Below are 21,913 nucleotides of genomic sequence, written 5' to 3' on the forward strand. Positions count from 1 at the left end.
CATGAGCCCTTTCAGGGGGGCCACAGGGCTCCACGGCTGAAACCCAGTGCCCTGAGCCCCAGTACTGAAGTTGGGAACGACATGGGGCTGAAGCTGCTCCCCCCCACACCGAGCTAGGAGCAGCACAGGGCTGAAGCTGGTGTAGCAAAGCAGTTTGTACCACTATACTGGCACCCCTCCAACCCCCTGAAGCTGGGAGCGTTATGGGGCTGAAGCTAGCAAACTTGGGGGGCGGGGAGGCTGAAGCTGGCAGTCCCAGCACCCCCTGCGGAAGCTGGGAGCTGCACTGGAAGCCCCCCTGCCCGTACATAGCCCCTAGCTATCTGTCCTTGCACCCTGAGTGGTTTTCAAACTTTTTGAACTGAGGTCCCCGTTGGAGTTATATTTTTTTGGTTGCATTCCCCCCACCGCCCAGACAGGCTGGGTGGCCCCCTGAGTGAGTCAGGGGGTGGAGGTGGTGCTCCCTCTCTGGACCCTGATGTATGGAGCTAGCTCGAGCCCTGCCAGCCACAAAACTAGAAGTAAAACTATGCCTATGCCCAAGGGTCTCCCCCAGGCCCTGAAGTTTTTATAACATGTTGAGGGGGGCCTCAACAAGAAAAAGGTTGAGAACCTCTGGACTAGGGCACTTGATGCTCACTTACAGAAAACTGGCTCATTGTGTGGAGCCAGCTCTCTTCCTCATTTCCATCTGAAAGAAACAAGGGGGTAGAAGATGTAATGAAAAGCAAAAACCAACAGTGTGACTTGTCCTTTTTTGGAAAGAGTTAACACACTTATAATGCTGAAATACAGCCCTAATCTAGTCCCCTATAAACAAATGCTTTAGTTGCCACAGAGAATGTTATGAGATCATTGAACAGAAGAGGATGTGGTCATGAGACAGTCTGAAAACATACTGGGAGTGAAAATTCCAAAATAAATTTAACAGACTCAAGGGACCAAAAAGGTAGTAGTGGGTCTTAATGACAGATTCAAAACTCTACAGCACTTCCGCCAGATTCAGGTCATGTTACAAGCTACTGCAGGTTCTTTTATATTGCTTGACCAACTACTCAGATGCAGGGATTAAAAAAGGTGGTGATACTCTTTCAAGTTCTGCCAACAAAATAAGCTCTACTCATATAGGACATTGATCACAACAGACTGTGCAGATGCTCTCTGGAGTCCTTAGACTTTCTCTGCCTTCATGTGATTCAAATGTATCTATATGTTCTGCTGGTCTCCTGCTTGGCTTCCCCTTGGGGGTTGAGTTTTGCTAAATGGGCCGCAGATGCTCGGTTCCTTGAACTAGGCAGCTCATTGATTAGGAGCTGGGGAAAAGTGGTCATGCTCTCCCAAGTCTGCTACTCTCATGGTGCCTAAAGGAGGTATTATTCCAGGGGTGGGCAAATTTTTTTGACTGAGGGCTGCATTGGGCAATAGAAATTGTATGGCGGACTATGGATGCTCACAATATTGCGGTTGGGGTGTGGGAGCAAGTGAGGGCTCTAGGGTGGGGCTGGGGATGAAGAGTTTGGGATGTAGGAGAGTGCTCTGGACTGGGACCGAGGGGTTCGGAGGGGAATCAGGGCTGGGTCAGGTGTGCAGGTTCCAGCTGGGGATGAGAGGTTTGGGGTGCAGGAGGGTTCTCTGTGCTGGAATTGAGGGGTTTGGAGAGTGGGCGGGGCATCAGGGCTGGGGCATGGGAAGAGGCTCAGGGGTGCAGGCTCTGAGTGGCGCCTACCTCAAGCAGCTCCTGGAAGTAGTGGCATGTCCCTTCTGCTCCTAGGCATGGAGTGGCCTGCGACCCTCAGAGTGGGGCGATGCCATGGCTTCCGGGAGCTGCGTGGTGCGGCCCCCCACCTGGTACCTCGGCTGTAGCGGGGCTGAGCCATGTGTGCGGCCCCTGACCCGGTGCCCTAGCTGGAGCAGGGCTGAGCCACGTGGTGCGGCACCAGACCTGGCTCCCCAGCGGGAGCTCGTGGGCTGGCTTAAAACAGCTCACAGGCTGTAGTTTGCCCACCCCTGTATTATTCACAGTAGATTGTATGACCTTAATATCTTTTCTTACATGTTTTTATGAGCAGTGAAATAGTACTTTATGTATCGCCCAGTGATAGCAATGTCATCAGTTAGTGACCACTGATACAAATGGAACAGTTCCTGAGTATGGTTTCAGATTCTGCAACTGTGAGCAGTTATCACTAAATCAGTTACACCAGGTTCAAAATGTCAGGGCTACCTCAGCAGCTATAACAGCTAGAAACTTTTTTTCAAATAAAATAAGGTACGGAAGAAGTACCAGTAGGCTGTACTGGCTAAAGCAGAATCCTGGGCTGTTGTTCATTTACATCTGTAAATCTGACTAAAGTGCTATTTACATGTAAAAAGAAAAGGAGTACTTGTGGCACCTTAAAGACTACAGCAGGAGAGTGAGTTTGTGTGTGTGTTGGGGGGTGAGAAAACCTGGATTTGTGCTGGAAATGGCCCACCTTGATTATCATGCACATTGTAGGGAGAGTGGTCACTTTGGATAAGCTATTACCAGCAGGAGAGTGAGTTTGTGTGTGTGTGTTTTTTGGGAAAAGGGGGGGGGTGAGAAAACCTGTATTTGTGCTGGAAATGTCCCACCTTGATTTTCATGCACGTTGTAAGGAGAGTGGTCATTTGGATAGGCTATTACCAGCAGGAGAGTGAGTTTGTGTGTGTGGTTTTTGGAGGGGGGTGAGGGGTGAGAGAACCTGGATTTGTGCAGGAAATGGCCCACCTTGATTATCATACACATTGTGAAGAGAGAGGTCACTTTGGATGGGCTATTACCAGCAGGAGAGTGAGTTTGTGTGTGTGTGGGGGGGGGGGGGGCGGAGGGTGAGAAAACCTGGATTTGTGCTGGAAATGGCCCAACCTGATGATCACTTTAGATAAGCTAAAAGAAAAGGAGTACTTGTGGCACCTTAGAGACTAACCAATTTATTTGAGCATGAGCTTTTGTGAGCTACAGCTCACTTCATCGGATGCATACTGTGGAAATTGCAGAAGACATTATTATATACACAGACACCATGAACCAATACCTCCTCCCACCCCACTCTCCTGCTGGTAATAGCTTATCTAAAGTGATCATCAAGATGGGCCATTTCCAGAACAAATCCAGGTTTCCTCACCCTCCGCCCCCCCACAGACAAACTCACTCTCTTGCTGGTAATAGCCCATCCAGATAAGCTATTACCAGCAGGAGAGTGGGGTGGGAGGAGGTATTGTTTCATGGTCTCGGTGTTATATAATGTCTTCTGCAGTTTCCACAGTATGCATCCGATGAAGTGAGCTGTAGCTCACGAAAGCTCATGCTCAAATAAATTGGTTAGTCTCTAAGGTGCCACAAGTACTCCTTTTCTTTTTGCGCATACAGACTAACACGGCTGTTACTCTGAAACCTGTCATTATTTACATGTACTGGTTAGTGAAGACTAAAAGGCCAAGAGTGTTACTTGCTTATCTTAAGGGAAAGGTAACAATTTTACTTTCAAAATGTGTATCTATCTTCTAGACTCTCAATATGTAATTTCCTGTTCTATAAAGTTTCCTCCTGTTTATCTCAACATAACCTGTGTCTCTCATTACTCTCTGCATGGTTCCTCTGTCTCCTGTTTATCCCTCCACACAGTCGCTCAAAAATGTGTTTAGGAACCTTCAGAGCTGCTGCATTTGTCAGTTGCAACAACTTTCCTCCACCTCTTGGCAAGGTTTTAGATCTCAGATGAAAACATCTGTCTTGTCCTTTGCCTGCAGTGCCTCATCTATGTCTGCTGTTGTTTTTTAACTCTACAAATCTAACACCTAGGGGTGCAGATGGAGGTTGCGAAACCTGCAATGCAAAATTACGCCCTGATGTTGCAGTCATTTAGCTGGGTGCTTAACTTTTCACTCAGGAGCAGTTCTATTGCTCAGGCAGCCTCTCGTCTGTGCAGCTCAGCCCTCGTGGACAGCGGAAGGGCGAGGCAGTGCCCCTTCTCCTTGCTGTACCGGACACTGCCTCATTCCAGATATGCCAAACCCACGGAAAAAATGCAGAAATTGGGCTTGTTTTTGGCTTAACTGGCTTGTGAGTTGCTTGATGGCTAATTTTTGGCTTATTGCTTCTTTTTTTTTTTGATCAGCTCCCGGCCAGCAAGCAGGGGGAGGATCAGGGGTGCACAGCGGCCCACCACAGTCCCCACCTGCACGGTGGGGGATCTAGTCATGTAGTGTTGGGGTTCTTAGGGATTGATTTGTTTTCACCTTGTTTTGAAATGAGATTAGCTTGATTTTTAACTTATTGTGAAAGTCAGGGTGCTTATTCACCACGTGAAAGTGGGAACTGTGCCTTGTTCTGGCATTTACATTTTCACGTGAGTCATGGAGCATGAGGCCTAGGATGACCATATGTCCAGTTTTGACTGAGACAGCCCCCTTTTTAAGCTCTGTCCCGGCTGTCCTGACTTTTTTTTTTGGCAAAGGTGAGCATTTGTCCCACTTGCTTTTGCCAACTGATAACGTGACAAATGCCCATTTTTGTCAAAAGAGTGGGGTGTGGAGGAATGTGGGGGGGACACACGAGTGGCTTGGGCCAGCCCCATGCAGGGGACGGGTTCGGGAGAACAACTTGGGCCAGCCAGTGGGCGGGGGGAGGGGGGGGTGCTCAGACTAGCCCCACACAGTGTCACCTTCTACAGGACACGCCTAACAAAGAAAGTAACAGAACGCCACTAGCCATCACTTTCAGCCCCGAACTAAAACCTCTCCAACGCATCATCAAGGATCTACAACCTATCCTGCAGGACGACCCATCACTCTCACAAATCTTGGGAGACAGGCCAGTCCTTGCCTACAGACTGTCCCCCAACCTGAAGCAAATACTCACCAGCAACCACACACCACACAACAGAACCACTAACCCAGGAACCTATCCTTGCAACAAAGCCCGTTGCCAACTGTGTCCACATATCTATTCAGGGGGCACCATCACAGGGCCTAATCACATCAGCCACACTATCAGAGGCTCGTTCACCTGCACATCCACCAATGTGATATATTTTCTTTTTGCGAATACAGACTAACACGGCTGCTACTCTGAAATATGCCATCATGTGTCAGCAATGCCCCTCTGCCATGTACATTGGTCAAACTGGACAGTCTCTACATAAAACAATAAATGGACACAAATCAGATGTCAAGAATTATAACATTCATAAACCAGTCAGAGAACACTTCAATCTCTCTGGTCACTCGATTTCAGACCTAAAGATCACAATATTACAACAAAAAGACTTCAAAAACAGACTCCAACGAGAGACTGCTGAATTGGAATTAATTTGCAAACTGGATACAATTAACTTAGGCTTGAATAGAGACTGGGAGTGGATGGGTCATTACACAAAGTAAATCTATTCCCCCCCCCCCCCCCGGGCTCCTCAGACGTTCCTGTCAACTGCTGGAAATGGCCCACCTTGATCATCATGACAAAAAGTTTTCTCCCCGCCCCCGCTGGTAATAGCTCATCTTAAGTGATCACTCTCCTTACAGTGTGTACAGTAACACCCATTGTTTCATGTTCTCTGTGTATATAAATCTCCCCACTGTATTTTCCACTGAATGCATCCGATGAAGTGAGCTGTAGCTCACGAAAGCTTATGCTCAAATCAGCAGGTTAGTCTCTCAGGTGCCACAAGTCCTCCTTTCTTATAGTCACCCTAGTCAGGGAGCAGCTCGCCCGGCCCCACAGGCCCGCTGGAGGCCGGACACGAGAGCCCGGGACCCCCGGGGGCGGCGCTGCCGGTGGATACGCCTGTCTCGGTGCGGTACTAGGTAGGGTGCGCCGAGGCCCAGGATCCTGAGGCGGAGCCGAGGACCTGCACTTTCAGTGGGGCGCCCACAGGACTGCCAGGGCCCCACCCCCCAGCAGGAGCGCTTAGCCCCGCAACAAACCTCCTCACAGGTGCGCCGCCGGCCGCGGCCCTATAAACGGTCAGGCAGCGCCGCACACGAACCGCCCCGTTTGGCACATGCGCACTCCGACTCCAGCTCTCTGGCTGCCGCCGCCGAATCTGCCGGGAAGTTGCCGCCCCCTTCAAACAAGCGTACGCGGAGCCTTCTACGCCGCGTGCGCAGTCAGGCCCCTTACGGTGCGCATGCGCCGTCCCTGCCTTTTCTCTGCCACGGGGCAGGGGCGCGAGGTTCTGAGAGCGCTTGGTGGTGGAGAGGGAGCGCGTCACCGTCGCGGAACCTCACATCCTAGCAACGATAGGCGGGACCTAGCCACGTCCGTGTTCCGATTCCGAGTCCATCGCCCCACTGTGCCCGCAAAGATGGCCGCCGCCGGGGAGAGGCTGCGGGGAGCTGCGAGAGCGGCGTCCCCGCCGGGCCGGGCCCTTTCCCTGCTGCTGCTTGTTGGCCTGGCCGTGCCGGCCTGCAGCCAGCTGCCCAACGGTGAGTGCGGGGGGCGCTGGCACCGGCCGCGGAGGGCACCGGGGAGGCGCTGCCTGGGCTCGGGGAATGGGGGGAACCCGCGCAGGGAGGGGCGCCGGGGTCGGAGGGGGGAGGGTCAGAAGAAGGCGCCTGGGAGGGCTGCGGTGGGAACCCAGGCCCTTGGGCAGCCACTTCACCAGAGGTAAGAGAATGGCTCGGGGTGAAGTGGGGGCACCTGTCGGAGGGTGAGGAGGAGACGGCGTTGTGGGGGGGACCCCTATTCCGTTAATGGGAAAATGTTTAAATCGGGGAGACACTCCATTTATTTTACTCAAGTGTGTTGTCATGAGTAGTTTCTCCCCCCACATCCTGTGGTAAACCAGTTCCGCGTTTCCTGCCTTCCTTCCTCTTAGGGCTTTAATTTAGCATTTTTGAGTTCAGAAGTTTGAAAATCTGCTGCAGGTGCTTTTCTTTTCCAGTCTCATCATGAATGGCAAAGAACCCAGGAAGCTGTGTCTTGTGAACTACTGCCTAATGATATTATCCCGATAAAATTAGGAGGATTCCTGTTGCTATTTTACCTCTGGAGAGAGGTGTTGATGACAGGAATCTCACACAATTAACTTTACTGGTAGATGTTACATTTTCTGCAGTATGGCGTTGTCTACACTGGCACTTCATCGGCAAAACTTTGGTCATTCAGGGGGTGTTAAAAAAACCCAATGACAAAAGTTTTACTGACACAGAGTGCTGGTGTGAACAGCACTTTGTCAGCTCTCCTGCTGACAAAGCCGCCGCTGTTCGTGCGGAGTGGAAGTTTTTGTGCGCCTTTTAGCGGCATGGCTGTAGCGGCGCAGCCATATCGCTCAAAGCCTCGTAATGTAGCTATAGCTTTAGTTTGACATACTGTCTAAAGACGAAGTGAAGTAGAAATTATGGGAGAAGTGTCTTCAAAACTAATTGATAGTGTGCCTTTAAAACATTGGTATCATTCAGATGTGTTAGATATCGTAGAAGGCTAAGACTGGAAGGGATCTTGAGAGGTCATCTAGTCCAGTCTCCTACACTGAGGCAGGACTAAGTATTATCTAGATCGTCCCTGACAGGTGTTTGTCTAACCTGCTCTTAAAAATCTCCAGTGATTGGAGATTCCACAATTTCCGTAGGCAATTTATTCCAGTGCTTAACCAGCCGGACAGTTAGGAAGTTTTTCCTAATGTCCAACCTAAACGGCCCTTGCTGTAATTTAAGGCCATTGCTTTTTGTCCTGTCTTCCAAGGTTAAGAAGAAGAGTTCTTCTCCCTCCTCCTTGTAACAACCTTTTATGTACTTGAAAACTGTTATGTCCCCTCTCAGTCCTCTCTTTTCCAGACTAAACAAACCCAAATTTCTTCAATTTTCCCTCATAGGTCATGTTTTATAGACCTTTAATAATTTTTGTTGCTCTTCTCTGCTCCAAGGGGTAGGACCTGCCCCCCAGCCCAGGCCTTGGTAAATATATAGGTCACTCCCATCAGCTGATACACCAGATGTTTCTCACCTTGTTTCTGTTCAGCAACATCTAGTTTTAACCTGTCTTTGTTGCTTTTAATGTTGTGCATTCCAGTGAATAAGGAATGCTGACAGACTGCTTAATTTAACAGCATTGTCCTATGCATAAAGTATACCTTTAAAATATTTTTTTTAAAAGTTAAAAGGTAAATGTGAACACACTGTTTATATCCGAGATGGGCAAATTACAGATCACATCTGGCCCGTGGGACTATCCTGCCCGGCCCCTGAGCGCGGCTCCCAGCGTTCGGAGCCTGTCCACACTAGTGCTGTAAAGCTCTCAGACTTGTGCTCGGGGGGGTGGGTGTATGATTTTTCACGCCCTGAGTCAGCAAGTTAGAGTGCTATAAAATCTAAGTACAGACAAGCCCAGAGATCACAGCTCAAAGATATATGGCCAATTGAATGATGTATGTTTAATAAGAATTTTAAACTTTATTCCTTAATTACCTGTTGTATTGATGTAAAAATAGCTTATGGGGGGGAAAAGAACTCTTTTGTTTTCTGAATCACTCCACAAATAGTATGATTTGAGTTTCTTAAAAGTCAAATGCTTTATACCGTACACAGTAGTAACTGCTTGATAGTTTTAGTTCTGAAAGGGAGGTCCATTTCTATAAATATAATTGCTGGTTAATAAGAACTTCTTCCTTCTGCATACATGTAGGCTTTAGGAAGGTTTGTTTCAAAACCACTCATTTTGTGAGAATTAAAAATGTGAGGATATACAAAACTTGATAGTTCAAAGGGAAAGCTAAGTTCTGCTACATATGCATTTCATTAGTTTTAGCAGTTACCTCAGGGTCCTTCAAAATCCAACTCTATCTGGTGAGGTCACTTCCTAGAGTTAGCTGCCCAGCATATCCCATGACCAGTAACTACAAATATGAAACTGGATAAAATTAATTTTTTTTGCAACTCTTTCCTAATTTTTTCATCCAAGTCAGTTCAGCGCTATTGACTTCAGTGCAGGGTCCACCCATATAAATTCAGTTGAGGAGCAGACTTTCATAAGCTTCTCTCAAGCAGTGAGCTAAAAAGGTATAGTTTGAGGTGAAAAGACAAATGAATACATTTGTCTTACAGCATGAACAAATGTCTCAAATGTAAAGTGATACACTTCAGTTTATATATAGGGCCTCATCATGTTAGGTGTTGTGCAAACGCATGAAGATATGGCCCATGCCCTGAAAAGTTTTTACGTTTGCCTTCTTTGTTTTCTTGTGCCCATGTCATGAACTAGATGTTTTTCCAGAACCGTGCACGAGTGATGGCTCTTTCCGTCGCTGCAGCAAGGTCCTCTTCATATAGGTCTCCCCAAAGTGTCCACAAGCACGCTGGTGCTTCATGGTATGCGCCTCACCGCACCCGTATATTCATGTGTCTGACTTTAAATACCATTCCACATGTAGCGGCAGCAAATAAACTATGTATTTTCTTTCACCATGCATGTGAATAGAAGTTTTAAGATATGGCATGAATTGTCAGTGGTATCATTGGCTGCTGAGGATTGTTGTGTTGGATTAGACATCTGGTTACATTCCTAAACCAAAAAGTTGATTATAGTTCAACTACTATGCTATGAATTTTAAATGTCTTAACCACTTTAGAGCCAATAGTCAATAATACTCTGCATGTCCAGAAAAGCCATTCATATGATCCTAGTACAGTATGCCATAGAGTTTACTTAAAGGGACGCTGTCAACTTAACTATCACAATCCTTTCTGACTTTTTTTATCTACTGTTGTTGCATGTAATGTAATGTTCTTGCAATTGAAAGTGATTAATGAGCTTCGCTTTTTCATTTTACTTTGTCCAACATTTGTGTATAGTCAGTTTTCCCCCATTGTTTGTGTGAAAGATAAACAACAAGGGACAGAGAAACCTTCTTAAAAATAGGAAACTGTCTTTGTGAGCCTCACAAAAATAGCAGGGAGATTCAGGGGTGTCTCACTTTCAGGGTAACTGCATGTGTTCCCCCTCTGTGGTCCCTCAAGGATACCCACTTAAGGTTTCTGGCTCCCAGCCATCACCTCTCTTGGGTGGAGAGCTGTGGCTGTCTCCCTCTTGATGGGGGATTTAAGGCTGCGGAGCTCCTTGCCTTATACAGCGATATCTCCAGCAAGCTAGTCTTCCTAAAGGCCAACACCCATGCTTTGTTTTCTCTCTGAGGGCTATGAACAGGGTATTGCTAGCAGTTACAAGGTACCTTACTCTTTGTAAGCAAAGATCTCTATTCTTAAGGTAAAAGAATTAAAGAGAAAACAAATATAAAAACCAATAAAAGTTCCTGTATGCATTCTAAAAGCTTACCAGAGGTCACTGCTCAGTCATATGAGGCCCTGGTAGGCCAAACTCTTTCCAGCCCTTCTGCAAGGGTCAGGGCCTCCATTGGATAGAAGGTCCTGAGTCTGTTTAAATCCAGCCATTTAGATCAAAAGATTTTCTGTTGGCTTCTGAAGGGGTGGTACCTCTCTGGAGATGTTTATAACCTGTCTTAAGTGATTCACCTTAAACACCCCCCACTGTTTTTAGTTCCTGGTCGAGCTGTCCATGCTCTTCTTCTGGAGGTAGTGATACATAAACTTAATAAACCTGGTTCCCAAAGATATTGCATGGGGTTGCAATATCTGTCATAAGGAGAATCAGGAATTATTTTTATTTTATTTGTTTTTATTGACTAGATTTCAAGTTGATGGTATCTCTTTAAATATCTCCTTTACAAGGATATACAAACAAATCTAAAAGGAAGTGACTTGAACAGTAAGCCATATTTCCTCTTTCATTTTCTTCATATAATGTGTTAAATGTTTGACACTTGCCAGTATTGTTCTGTCTGTTTACGAAAAGGTAAAGAATTTTCAGTGGCTATACCGATTTCCTTGTCAGACTTTGTCACAATGTGTGACCTCTGTGAATGTCTCAATAATACACTATTTGATCTTATTGTAAACTTATCATATGGTATAAGTCTTGGTTGAATGAATCATCTGTTCTGATGGAGTAATGTGGGATAAATTGTTTATTGGCTCCCTGTATGGACTTCTTCCTTGTGGCCTGTTGGCTCTCTATTGAAGCCTTTAAGTGTAATGATTTTTTTGGAGGCATTCACATAAGATGTGACTGTTCATACGGAAAGTCTTTCCTGTTTAATGCCATCAGTTACAGTGCCAGCTAACAGAAATAGGGCATTGATGGATTTCCTGGCAGAACTGTAGCTTTAGATCTGGGGAATGCTCATCTTGGCATCACCAATCAAGTATTTATTTTTTCTGCTAGTAAAAACTAAAAAAAAATTCTAAAATTTATGTAAAATTCCATCACTAGTAGCAAAGGTAGTAGTTTAAAGAAATAGTTTCCTTATATTTGGTAAATGGTACCTCTAGTCAGGGCTAGATTATTTGTGACTCTCCTTTATTTTAGGAGCTAGAAGGCTCCGTGATGTCTAACTCAACTGGGGTTAGCTGAGGGATTTTTGTTTTTACAATTGGTTAAAGCCTATTTCATGTTGGAAAAGTTTGCCTTATAAACAAAGAGTAGCTTGTTCAGCTCTAGTCCTTTATAAATGTACATGGGTCTGTGAGTAACTTGATTCATTCTAGTGTCTGTATAACATTTTATTGATAAGTAATCTGACAAAAAGTGGCTGGTTGTGAATGATTCATTCCTAGAGTTTTTTAGGTGCCGAAGTTCGTAATTTTTCAATATGCCAAAGAACTAATAAATTATTAAATAACCATAAATAATGGCACTGTTTTAGAACATACATTCCTATGTATTTTTGGCATGCCAAATGCTTTTTCAAACTGCTGTACATAATGTGACTTTATTTTTTAAGCAGTCTCCTAATGTTTCGTGATTGAGGTAAAGTGCCATAAAAATGAGCAGTTTTATGGTCTGATCCTACAAGGTGTTGAGAATTTTCCTTATTTTGCACACTTAGACCTATTAGCCATTATGAGCTTTTTTTTCCCCCTCCTTACAGAGGGAAATCTGATTTTCTGTAACCAGATGCATCTCAATCCAGGACTTCATGTTGTTTTCATATTTATCCTGCTTTTATGCAGCACTTTGCAAAATTGTCCCAATCCTGCATAGATCGTGTCATTAGCTTTGTTCTCATGGATGGACTGTTTTGCAATATCACTCATTATTTTTTTTTTGTACTTCCAATTCTCCTCTGGAATGAATGTTCAAGCACGGTGCGGAGTATTTATTTGTTGTGTTTATTTGTTGTTGTGTTTAATGTGAGTTGTGCCACTAAAATTCCACCTTTGTCTAGTTGGGGTAAAACACTTGTATTAAAATTGTTTTGAGTCCCAATTAGGTTCTTAAGAACAACTTGATAGCATTGCAGTCTTCTGAAAAATTTAGTTTTATGCAAGCTAACATGGATAATGATTACATAACATCCTAATAATATAGGATTTATGTTAGTCCACTGTAGTAGTCTAAGATAACAGCAATGGAAGAATTTAAACTTATGGGGGTATGTGGAAATTGTTGAATGGTGATATGGTAAAAGAATGAACAAATGCTCATGTTGACTTTTAAAATCATTGGGTAAAACACATCTTGTGTGGTATGGGATTTTTAGAAATACCTAAAGCTGGTTTATTCTTGAAAGTTTGCTGGCATAGCAATGTTGGTTAGGAGTGAGGAAAAAATTGCACCCCTAACCAATGTAACCATGTGACCAAAAGCCCAAGTGTAGACATTTACACCTGGGGGGGGGGGATGATGGAAAAATTCCATAATTTTGGTTCGTTTCAAACCAAATCTGAACTTGCCCCCTTCCCCTGTTTTGTGTAGAGTCAAAGCAACTGTTTAGTTAACCTGAAACTTTTTTGGTGTTTCACCCCCTCTTTTTTTTTTTTTTTTTGGTTAGATAAATTTCAAGAGAACTTCATTTCAGGATGAAACTTCAAAATGTTTTGTTTTAAAATTGTCAAAATGAAATTGCTGAATTCCACCTGAAATCACAAATAGTTTCAGTGGTCTGAAAAATGCATTTTTCAGTGAATTTAATATTCACCAAAAAAATTCACTCAGGAGTATGAGTTCCCTTGACTTTCACTGAGACTTGTGCTTCTAGGTCACTCAGTTATTTTTTTTTTACTGTAAAAATCCCACCCAAAATCACTTTGAATTAAAGGTTCTGGCTTGAAATGTATTAAGTTTTTTTTTCCCATACAGAATGTAGTGACTCTGCCAACTTAGTTTATTCTAAACAATAAGTCTTCCAAACCATAATATAAATATTCTTAGGACTTTGGCTTATGCCCTGAAACGCAAAGGCTTACAATCTCTAACTATTAGATCAATTTGAGACCAAATGTGGGGGCCAGGTTTATATGATACCTGCATCTGCAGAGTTCTTATGCCTTCCTCTGAAGCCTTTGGTATTGACTACTATGACACAGAATACTGGACTCAATCTTGGCTCTGATCCAATCTTGCAGTTCCTATGTTCCACTTTAAGTTTTTTTTAAAATGTAATCTATACACTTGTTACAAAATTGTGATCCTGGACATAATGATACTGCAAGATTATGCTAATGCAGGTGAATTGGAGTATTTTAAGATTTCTGCAGTAGACATGAAAACTTTTTAAAAGTAAAGTCTACTGCTGATAATCAGACTGATTAGTTTTGATGTGAAATACATAGAGAAATTTTATCAGTTGTACTTGGTTTAAAATCTAGTGTATAGTGAAGTTTTGCTGACACGCTAAAAATCTGTGCTAGATTTTCTGCTGTAGCTCCCGAAAGTTATTGTCACGTGCCAAGGAAGTCTTTTGACAGAATTTTTCAGTTTTCCCTAAAACTCAGAGCAGTTTTATATTGCAGCTTTCAAGAAAGGCACTTTGACATTTTAATGTGGAGTAAAAAGTAAATAATAAGTCAGTCAACCTTATTTCATGTGCCATGCGTTGAACAGCGTAATCATTAACAAAGAAAAATGTACTACGAATAAATGCAGTGAGATCTGCTACTTTGTTAAATAGCTTGGTATGTGGTTTTTAGTACTGTGTTGTAAACCTGCTAAACACTTCAGTTGCAAACACACAAAAATATTGAACAGAAAAACTGCTGGAAGTGAAAATGAAGAAAAATGTCTTAATCACCTCTTAAAATAGAACTTCTCTATTAGTTTTCTGTGTGCTTATGTATGGTCATGTGACCTCTGCCCTGTAACATTGTTAGTGAATTCATAGTTTGAGTAAAGAGACCCTTTTTACCACCAGTCATAAAGCAGGCAAAGCAACGTTTTCCCCTAAACTAATTTCATTGTCTTGGCAGTTGAGCACGTTTGCAGGGTGAAGGCATAGTGTGCACATCACACAAACCCAGTGCCCGTTTAGAATGTTTAGCTGGAATATGGATATTATCTGACTTTATTTATATAATTATTGGAGTGCTGATTATTTTGTTAAATGGGTCAGACTCTGGAAAAAAAATCAGTGCTCGGATCTTTTCAATTTGGGTTCTTGATCGTTTTAGATCGTGTAAGCTTTGACAGTGTCCTTCACTGCTTGTGCTGCTTATATGTAACTTCAGATCTACGTGCAAGTGGTGAAAATAATTTTTCTCACAGTCTTAATTAATAGTGGGTTTCCCTTCTCTTTTGGATGATTGAGGCAGGTCAGACTTTTTGTCCTGCCCAGGGAACAGGACAGCCCCTTCTGAGTCTTTCCCAGATTTCTCTGCCTCTGTTGCAAATGGTAGGTTATGGACCTCTACTTGTTACGGAGCTTTGACAGTATTTTAATTCTTAAAGTAGTAACTTTTCCTTACCCAGTTTCATATGGAACTTTGGTTCCCTTAACAACAACAACAAAAATTTTTTTTTTTTGGGAAGAGGTCTCTTCCATGATTCTGATACCTGCCTTATTCTGTTGGGATTTCCTCATCAAAAGGACTGAAAGAGGTATACCTCCACATTCGTATCCACATGTATCATTGTAGGTATCTGCATTTTTTTGCTACCATTTCAGGGAATTACACACTTTCTTGAGACCCTTCTGGGAAAGGTGCAGAAGATGCAGTCACATGTCCTAGCCAGAACAAGGGGTCGGTTTTCCCCCTGATCGCTTACAAGAGAGTGGAAAAACCCACTTTTGTGATCATGCGACATGAGGAATTAAAGAAAGGAAATTCTCAGATGAAAACAAATTTTCCTTTTTCAGTGGAAAACATTGATGAAGTGGGAAATGGGGGCCCTATAAAAGCCATAATTTTGAGGTGAACTGTGATTCTTTGGCTGTAAACTACATTTATTAATAGATTAATTCTTCATTCTTCTGTAAGTGTAGTCTTTTTCATCATTTGTTTGCTGAACTTCCAGATAGTGTTCTGGGTTTAAGCAGATACTCCATAGAGAAATGATGTAAGTTAGTGTTTATATACTTCTGATGGAAGACAGTGGTGTGACATACTGACCATTTGTGCAATATCCTGAATTAATTTTACTGAATTAAATTAAACCTTATTGAATTAGTTTAATATCTTTTGGAGTTAATTGTATTAAAAATTAAAATTTTTATGTTCTACTGTGAGATTGTATGGAACGCTATAGCAGGAAGACAAGATTACTCTGGAAGTTAGTAGGAATTTCAGAGGGCTTTTTGGAACAATACATATGAAGTGGATTTCCTAGGAAGTACCTGGATGTGAGTGGAATGCAAATTCTCTCCTCCTAAGAATCTCTTGAAGCTATGCCCTGAGGAGTGAGGAGTTTCGCAATCTTGAGGAGCAGGAAAATAACACTACAGGTGCAGGCTGAAACCTGAGTTGAAGCTTTCCTGGCCCCTAGGTGAGTGGGAATGGGATGCCAAGTGCACCTTAGGTTTCATCCTCAAGCTTTGATGTCCTATTCCAGGTTCTCCAAAGATTACTACTATCTTCTAGGAAGGTGGGGCAAGTCTCAAAAACTCTGTTTGTGTAGGGTTGTTTTTTAAACCCAACATTGACACCATAAGAATACAACGCACTTCATTGCTTTGCATATCACCTTTCAATACCATGACACAGATTGAAAATAAGGACAATCAAAGTTTAGTGCTGATAGTTGAGTAACTTTCACGGGTGGGCAAAGTGGAAAGGGAACAGTTTGATCTGCAGGTGAAGTGTCAGGCTAAGCTTTCAAGTTCCTGGTTTCTCTTGATTCATGTGGGTCTTTTAAAATGAGTTATTGAAACGAAATCCATTTTTCACTTAGTGATGAAAAGTGGTTTCTGAGGTTGATAGACTTGTTTTTTGGTTCTTTGGAAGTAAATATTTGAGACTTTTAAAATTTCATATAGACATCTTCTATTCTAAATACCAGTCCAGAGTGAATTTGTAAATGCATCTACCTTTTCTTTGCTAATGGTTGTGTGTGCTGTGGCAGATTGGGAAAATTTAATGTGCCTGTCGTATTGTTGCCCTAATCAACTCCGTCCACTTATAAATATACTAAAAGTTCTTCAGAAAAGGTGTGAATATGGTATTTGAAAATGGAATGAACTTTACTTACAGGGGTCTGACGTTTTTAGAGTAATATCTATTTAAATCTTGGGGTTTATACACTGCAAGACTTCTCAACTCCACAGTGAGATCTTTTACTGTTGTAAAACTGAATAGTAACCAAAACCTATATTTCAAGTCACTAAACAGTTTAACATACTAGTATAGCATACTTTATGATCCCTGTTCCATTTTTCTCTGTGAACTGGCAGAATTGTATATTCTGGTTTTAAAATCCATAAAATCTTTGCACTCCAAAATGGGCCTAGTTCATTGAGGTATGACTTCCTTGTAAAATAAGTCAAGAGACTTAGTGAGTATGTTGTTTGTACACAAATCTAAAGAACAAAAACAAACATAGAATAAATGTCTTTTCTCCTTTCGCCCAGATACTGCAGATGCTCTTAAAAAAGACAGTGAAGTGTTCAATACATCTCAGAGTTCAACAGCCAGTCTGAACAATTTGATTACAACAAAAGAAATGTCCTCAACTCTTAAAGTCGATAATATTGTCACACTTAGACCAGCTACTGTGAAGGATGACGCAGCCACATCTGTTGCAACTCATGCCACATCTGTTAGCCCCATTTCACAAATGGATGTGGATGCTTCTGAAGATTCTAAAATTGAGGAAGAGGGTCTCCTAACAGACTTCAAAGACATACTGAATAGTTCACCACCAGCAGCAAAAGAAACTATGGAGCCTGATGGGCGTGATGACTATGGCCATTATGAGATGACGTCCAATTCCAGATATAATACAGACCTTCTAGATTTGCCAGAAGATGAGGAGACTGATAGCTTTGGAAGTTATGAGCACACAAAATCTCTTGATGCCAAGATAAAGGACTCCGTCTCAGGATTGGAAGAAGACGACACCCATTTCTTTTTCCACCTGGTTATTATTGCTTTCTTAGTAGCTGTTGTTTATATCACATATCATAATAAGAGAAAGGTAGGTGTACTATGAAAGCGAGATGAAAAATTCCACTTTAATATTTCAAAGTAATTTTTGCTTTGAAACCTTGAAAAATGTTTTAAATAAAAACTTAGTTGTGCTAATGGTCTAAGTACACTTACAAACAGTATTCTGTTTTGTGATCTTAATGTGCAGATCATTAATATCTGTACAAAAAAGAAAGCTAATTTAGAACTAGAAGCAGTTTAGGTTGGGAAAATCAATTAAATGCTAACATCGAGAATCAATCAGTTCAGTAATATGCTATGATGATATATATGGTTTCTAGAAATAAGATCAAGGGCAAGGAGATTGATGAACTAATTTTGGGTCTGCACAGGATTATAAACCTCAATTTAAGGAAAATTTAATCTTCAGTAAAGTGAGAATGTTCCTGAGATGGTGATAATGCTTACAATTTGAGACCATTTTTGAACTGTAGGTATGCCTAGGATTTAACCCTTGCCCATCACAACTTGATAATTAGCATGGTGGGTTACTTTTGTTCGCAGTTCTAACAAATATCTCTGACTGTAGCTGTCTGATGATGAAATCAGATCATCATTGAAATATTTTTCTGCAGTCTAATCAGTGTTATCTTATTTCAGAATCTACAGCTATGACGTGACAGCCCACAGTTTATTTCAAACGTGTGTGCATTTTCTTAATTTAATGCTCCAAGAAGTTTAAATATGTTTCTCTTTCCCTGTTCTTTTTTTCTTTATCCCTTTAGCTAACTTTATTTGGTCTTATGTTTTGTTGGGTCTGAAACGAACATGGCTAACTTATAACACCATATTATGCCAAAAACAAGTGCATTGCTGAGTATAGGTAAAATTTTTAGAAGTGCATATGACATGTTTAGAAATAGGACTTGGACCAAAGACTAAATTGCTAGGTGCTGTTGAAAATTTTATCTTGGTTGTCTCTTGTGTCAGCACAGAGACAGATTTCTGTCTTCACAACTCCCATAACTACAGCTTGATGCTGAGAGTACACAGACTTCGGTTGGGTTGACACTGCATGCTCCTTTATTGCTGGAGAGTAGCAGCAGAAAATACTCTAGTTCTGAAACTACAGAATCTTTTCAGCATTCTCTGACTGGCAGTAACAGTGTAAGTTGCAGGGTGTATCAGACAAAGGTTTTTACCAAGGTTACCTAACGCTGACTGTGCTGAAAACTTGCATGCTGTTAATACTAATGCTTTTGCCATTATGGAGCTGTACCTGTGCTAGCCAAATTGTGGGAGAAGTCTTGGTGTGGACAAGAGGTGGGTTAACAGTGAGTGGATTAGTTGTGGGGAGGAATTGCTTAAAATTTACAGTGCTAGCACCAGTCATGCTGGTAGCTCTGGATGGGAAGTGTGATTACAAATGTAGCTGTTACGTTAGCTGACAAAAGTGAAACGTTTGCACAACACTGTCATTTCATCCATATCAAAATTGGTTGTGATTTCTTCCAGATCTTCTTGTTGGTCCAGAGCCGAAGGTGGCGTGATGGTCTTTGCTCTAGAACAGTGGAATATCATCGTTTAGATCAAAATGTTAATGAAGCAATGCCTTCGCTGAAGATAACCAATGATTACATTTTTTAAAAGCATCAATTTGCTGAATTATTTTCTTTGCCTGACTTTCTATAATGTTGTGCAGTGTCAGCCATAAAAAGTTTGTACTGAAATGAGATGTCTCTCTTGCCTGGACGGGTTTGAGATTAAAGCTTATGTAAGACACAGGGCATGTATTATTAGCATTAAATTCTTTGTCGACAGTCAAGTTTCAAATCACATGTACAGAAACTAGATTTAAACAATTTTTCACTTGTTTTTTTCCTTTATTTCATTTTCTTTTGTGCATCCTGTCCTTCTCTCTAGAGCAGTGCCAACAGGGCTAATATAAAAATGTGGGCATAAAACATTTTAGATCTGATAAATTGAGTCTGCCATCACTGAATTAAATTAATGGTCTCTTTCTGCAAATCATTACTATAGCTGGATTTATGAGCTATCTTACAGTTAAATGTTTTTCCATGTATAGATAGCCAAAAGATATCTAGATGAAAGTTTTGCAGCACTAGGCAAACTCAGACTCTTCTCATGTTAGGCTACCTAATGTGACAAACTTTATGCTGATATTCTTCTCTAGATGCTTCATGCAGTAAAGTGTTTTAAAATAATTATGTACCAAGCATGACTTGATTTCAAGTTATACCTTACATTTCTTTGGAATATCCCAGGTTTGTATGAAAGTATTGCTGTTTCTTGATTGCCCAAGATTTACTCTGTAACTCTACTTATGGAAACTTCATCTATCGTTTTAAGATTATTAAACTGAAAATAAGCTTCATGGTATAATTTATAAAATAAAAATATACCTAGCAGGCAAGTGCAACAAAAATTTCCCCTGAATTTTAAGGCAGTTATGCTATGCAATCATGTGGTTTCTTGTATACTACAAACATGTTAAGTCTGGGAATGTTAGTATGATTAATTTTGATATTATCCTAAACCCAAGTAATTGGCAGGTGGGGTAGAAATTAAAAGCGTATGGGTTGCCACAATCTATGGACAACACTGCACCTTTATTTAATTTTGTCAAAACTAATTTTACACGTGAATTAGGTGTACAGCAAGTTATTGGTATGTTTGGTTTTTTACCTTGTCCTACGTAGTGCAGCTATTTGTTTTTTCCATGAGATGTAAAATATAAAATTTCATAGTTTTCCTTTTTGTACATTGTTTGATTTAATTTTCAGAGCTGATAAATATGTAAATAATGGTGAATAAGAACCACAATTAATGACTTGGTATACAAGTGGTGGTGTGCTGTTTTGAAAAAGGTCAAAACTTTACAGATGTTAGCGTGAGAAGAATTGTGATGGCATGATATGTTATGGGTGAAATAGTTCATAAATAGTAAACCCCTACAGTTACATGTTTTCTTTTGATAACCATAAGAAAGTGAAGCATAAACAATATGCCCGAACTGTTTCCTTGCAGTAATTTTTATCATACTTGGATTTTCACATAATATTTTGAATAATGTTTTTAAAATAAATGGGGAAAATATAAGCTTTTGTTTTTATAATATCTGGATCAGTTTGAACATATTCATGTTATGTAGCATATTCCAATGACAGTGAATAATTTATCTTTTGTTTAGGGTTGAACAGAGCATTGCAAACTCTCTTTTGGCACTCAAAACAACTGTTTTTGCCATTCATTATGTGTGGATTCACTATGTATGGAATCCTTTATATGATTATATAGGCATGGTATATGTGACAAACCATTTGCACTTTCCAGCGCCTCTGCTGCCATTCATCTCAACCCAGTCTTGTGAAGGAGTCAGGTTTTCAATAAGTGTCATCTTGTGCAGTATCGCTGTGTTTTTTTCCAGTAGAAATGTGTAAGAATATCAAATTAGAAAAATTGTCGGGTAGGTTATTTTAAACCACCTTAACTATAGTTTACAGAATATGGGAAAGGAAGGGGGTTAGGGAGAGGAAAGTGTTGAAGCCATGGCACTGATATGATAAATTTGTATTGAAACAGTTATAAACAAAACAAAAATATCTTTTTTTAACTCTTTGTGGAGTTTATGGATGCATTACTTTCTCCTTCCTTTTGAGCCATCCTCAGTTCTGTGAAGTATAGTTCTCAGCTTTACTGGTAAACCATAGCTTTAATTAGGCCTGCTATAACTCCCTACTCAGAAGGGCTGAAAAAACAATATCCTATTACAAGATATGCATTCTTTGCCTGTATTGTAGCAAATGCTTTCTGGAGAAAGTGAGATGGCAAACTAACCCTCTAGCCATCCCTTTTCCTTAAGAGACTAAGAATGGTGTCTTGAAATGTAAATGATTAAAACTGTAACAGTTCTGACAATACTGTCTTTTTTTTTTTTCTTCCAGAAATGTGCCTTCCTCATTCTGTGACAGCCATTGTGATGCGATAGTTGAAATTGTCTTTTGGTTTTGCATTTAAAGTACAGAGTGTCTTGTCTGTTCTATGTGCACACAAATTCAGTAAATCTTGAATCTTCTAATGACTTTCAAGAAAACTTGGCCAATTTCAAAGTTCTATTAATTACAAAGTAGCTTTTCCCCTTCCCCCTCCCCAAAAGATTCTGAACTTCATGATTTGTTCTTCTGGCTTAAGAACTACACTTTGAAAGCCAACAATTTGCACATTAGGTGGATTCTCTGGGGTGGTTTGTTAATTAAACAAAAAGTTGGTGGTCATTCTAAATGAATTTTTATGCACTATGGTTAGCTGGGAGACCAAGATTTACAATGTCTTTGAGCTAACTGATTGATCAAAGATGGTTCAAGTGTGAAGGCTCAAATATGTGTGCATCTGTGTCATCGTTCCAGTGCGTCTATAGCATGGGACTTATACCATTGTAGCTACAGAACTGTAGTTATACCAGTATAGTCTTGGTATTGTGGCCATATTCTGTCAGTTTTGG

The 21,913-nt window shown here is 41.4% G+C and overlaps 1 protein-coding gene across 1 annotated transcript; it reads left to right on the plus strand.

Annotated features, from left to right (window-relative positions):
• Nucleotides 1-6,107: 6,107 nt before the first annotated feature.
• C8H5orf15 (chromosome 8 C5orf15 homolog) lies at nucleotides 6,108-21,588 on the plus strand. Its single transcript, XM_074960456.1, has 3 exons — nucleotides 6,108-6,447; nucleotides 16,875-17,440; nucleotides 18,907-21,588. Exons 1-3 carry the CDS (start codon nucleotides 6,150-6,152, stop codon nucleotides 19,036-19,038), a joined length of 996 nt encoding a protein of 331 aa, XP_074816557.1. The 5' UTR covers nucleotides 6,108-6,149; the 3' UTR covers nucleotides 19,039-21,588.
• Nucleotides 21,589-21,913: the final 325 nt, after the last annotated feature.

The sequence above is a fragment of the Natator depressus genome, chromosome 8 (assembly GCF_965152275.1).
Source record: "Natator depressus isolate rNatDep1 chromosome 8, rNatDep2.hap1, whole genome shotgun sequence".
Classification (NCBI taxonomy): Eukaryota; Metazoa; Chordata; order Testudines; family Cheloniidae; genus Natator; species Natator depressus.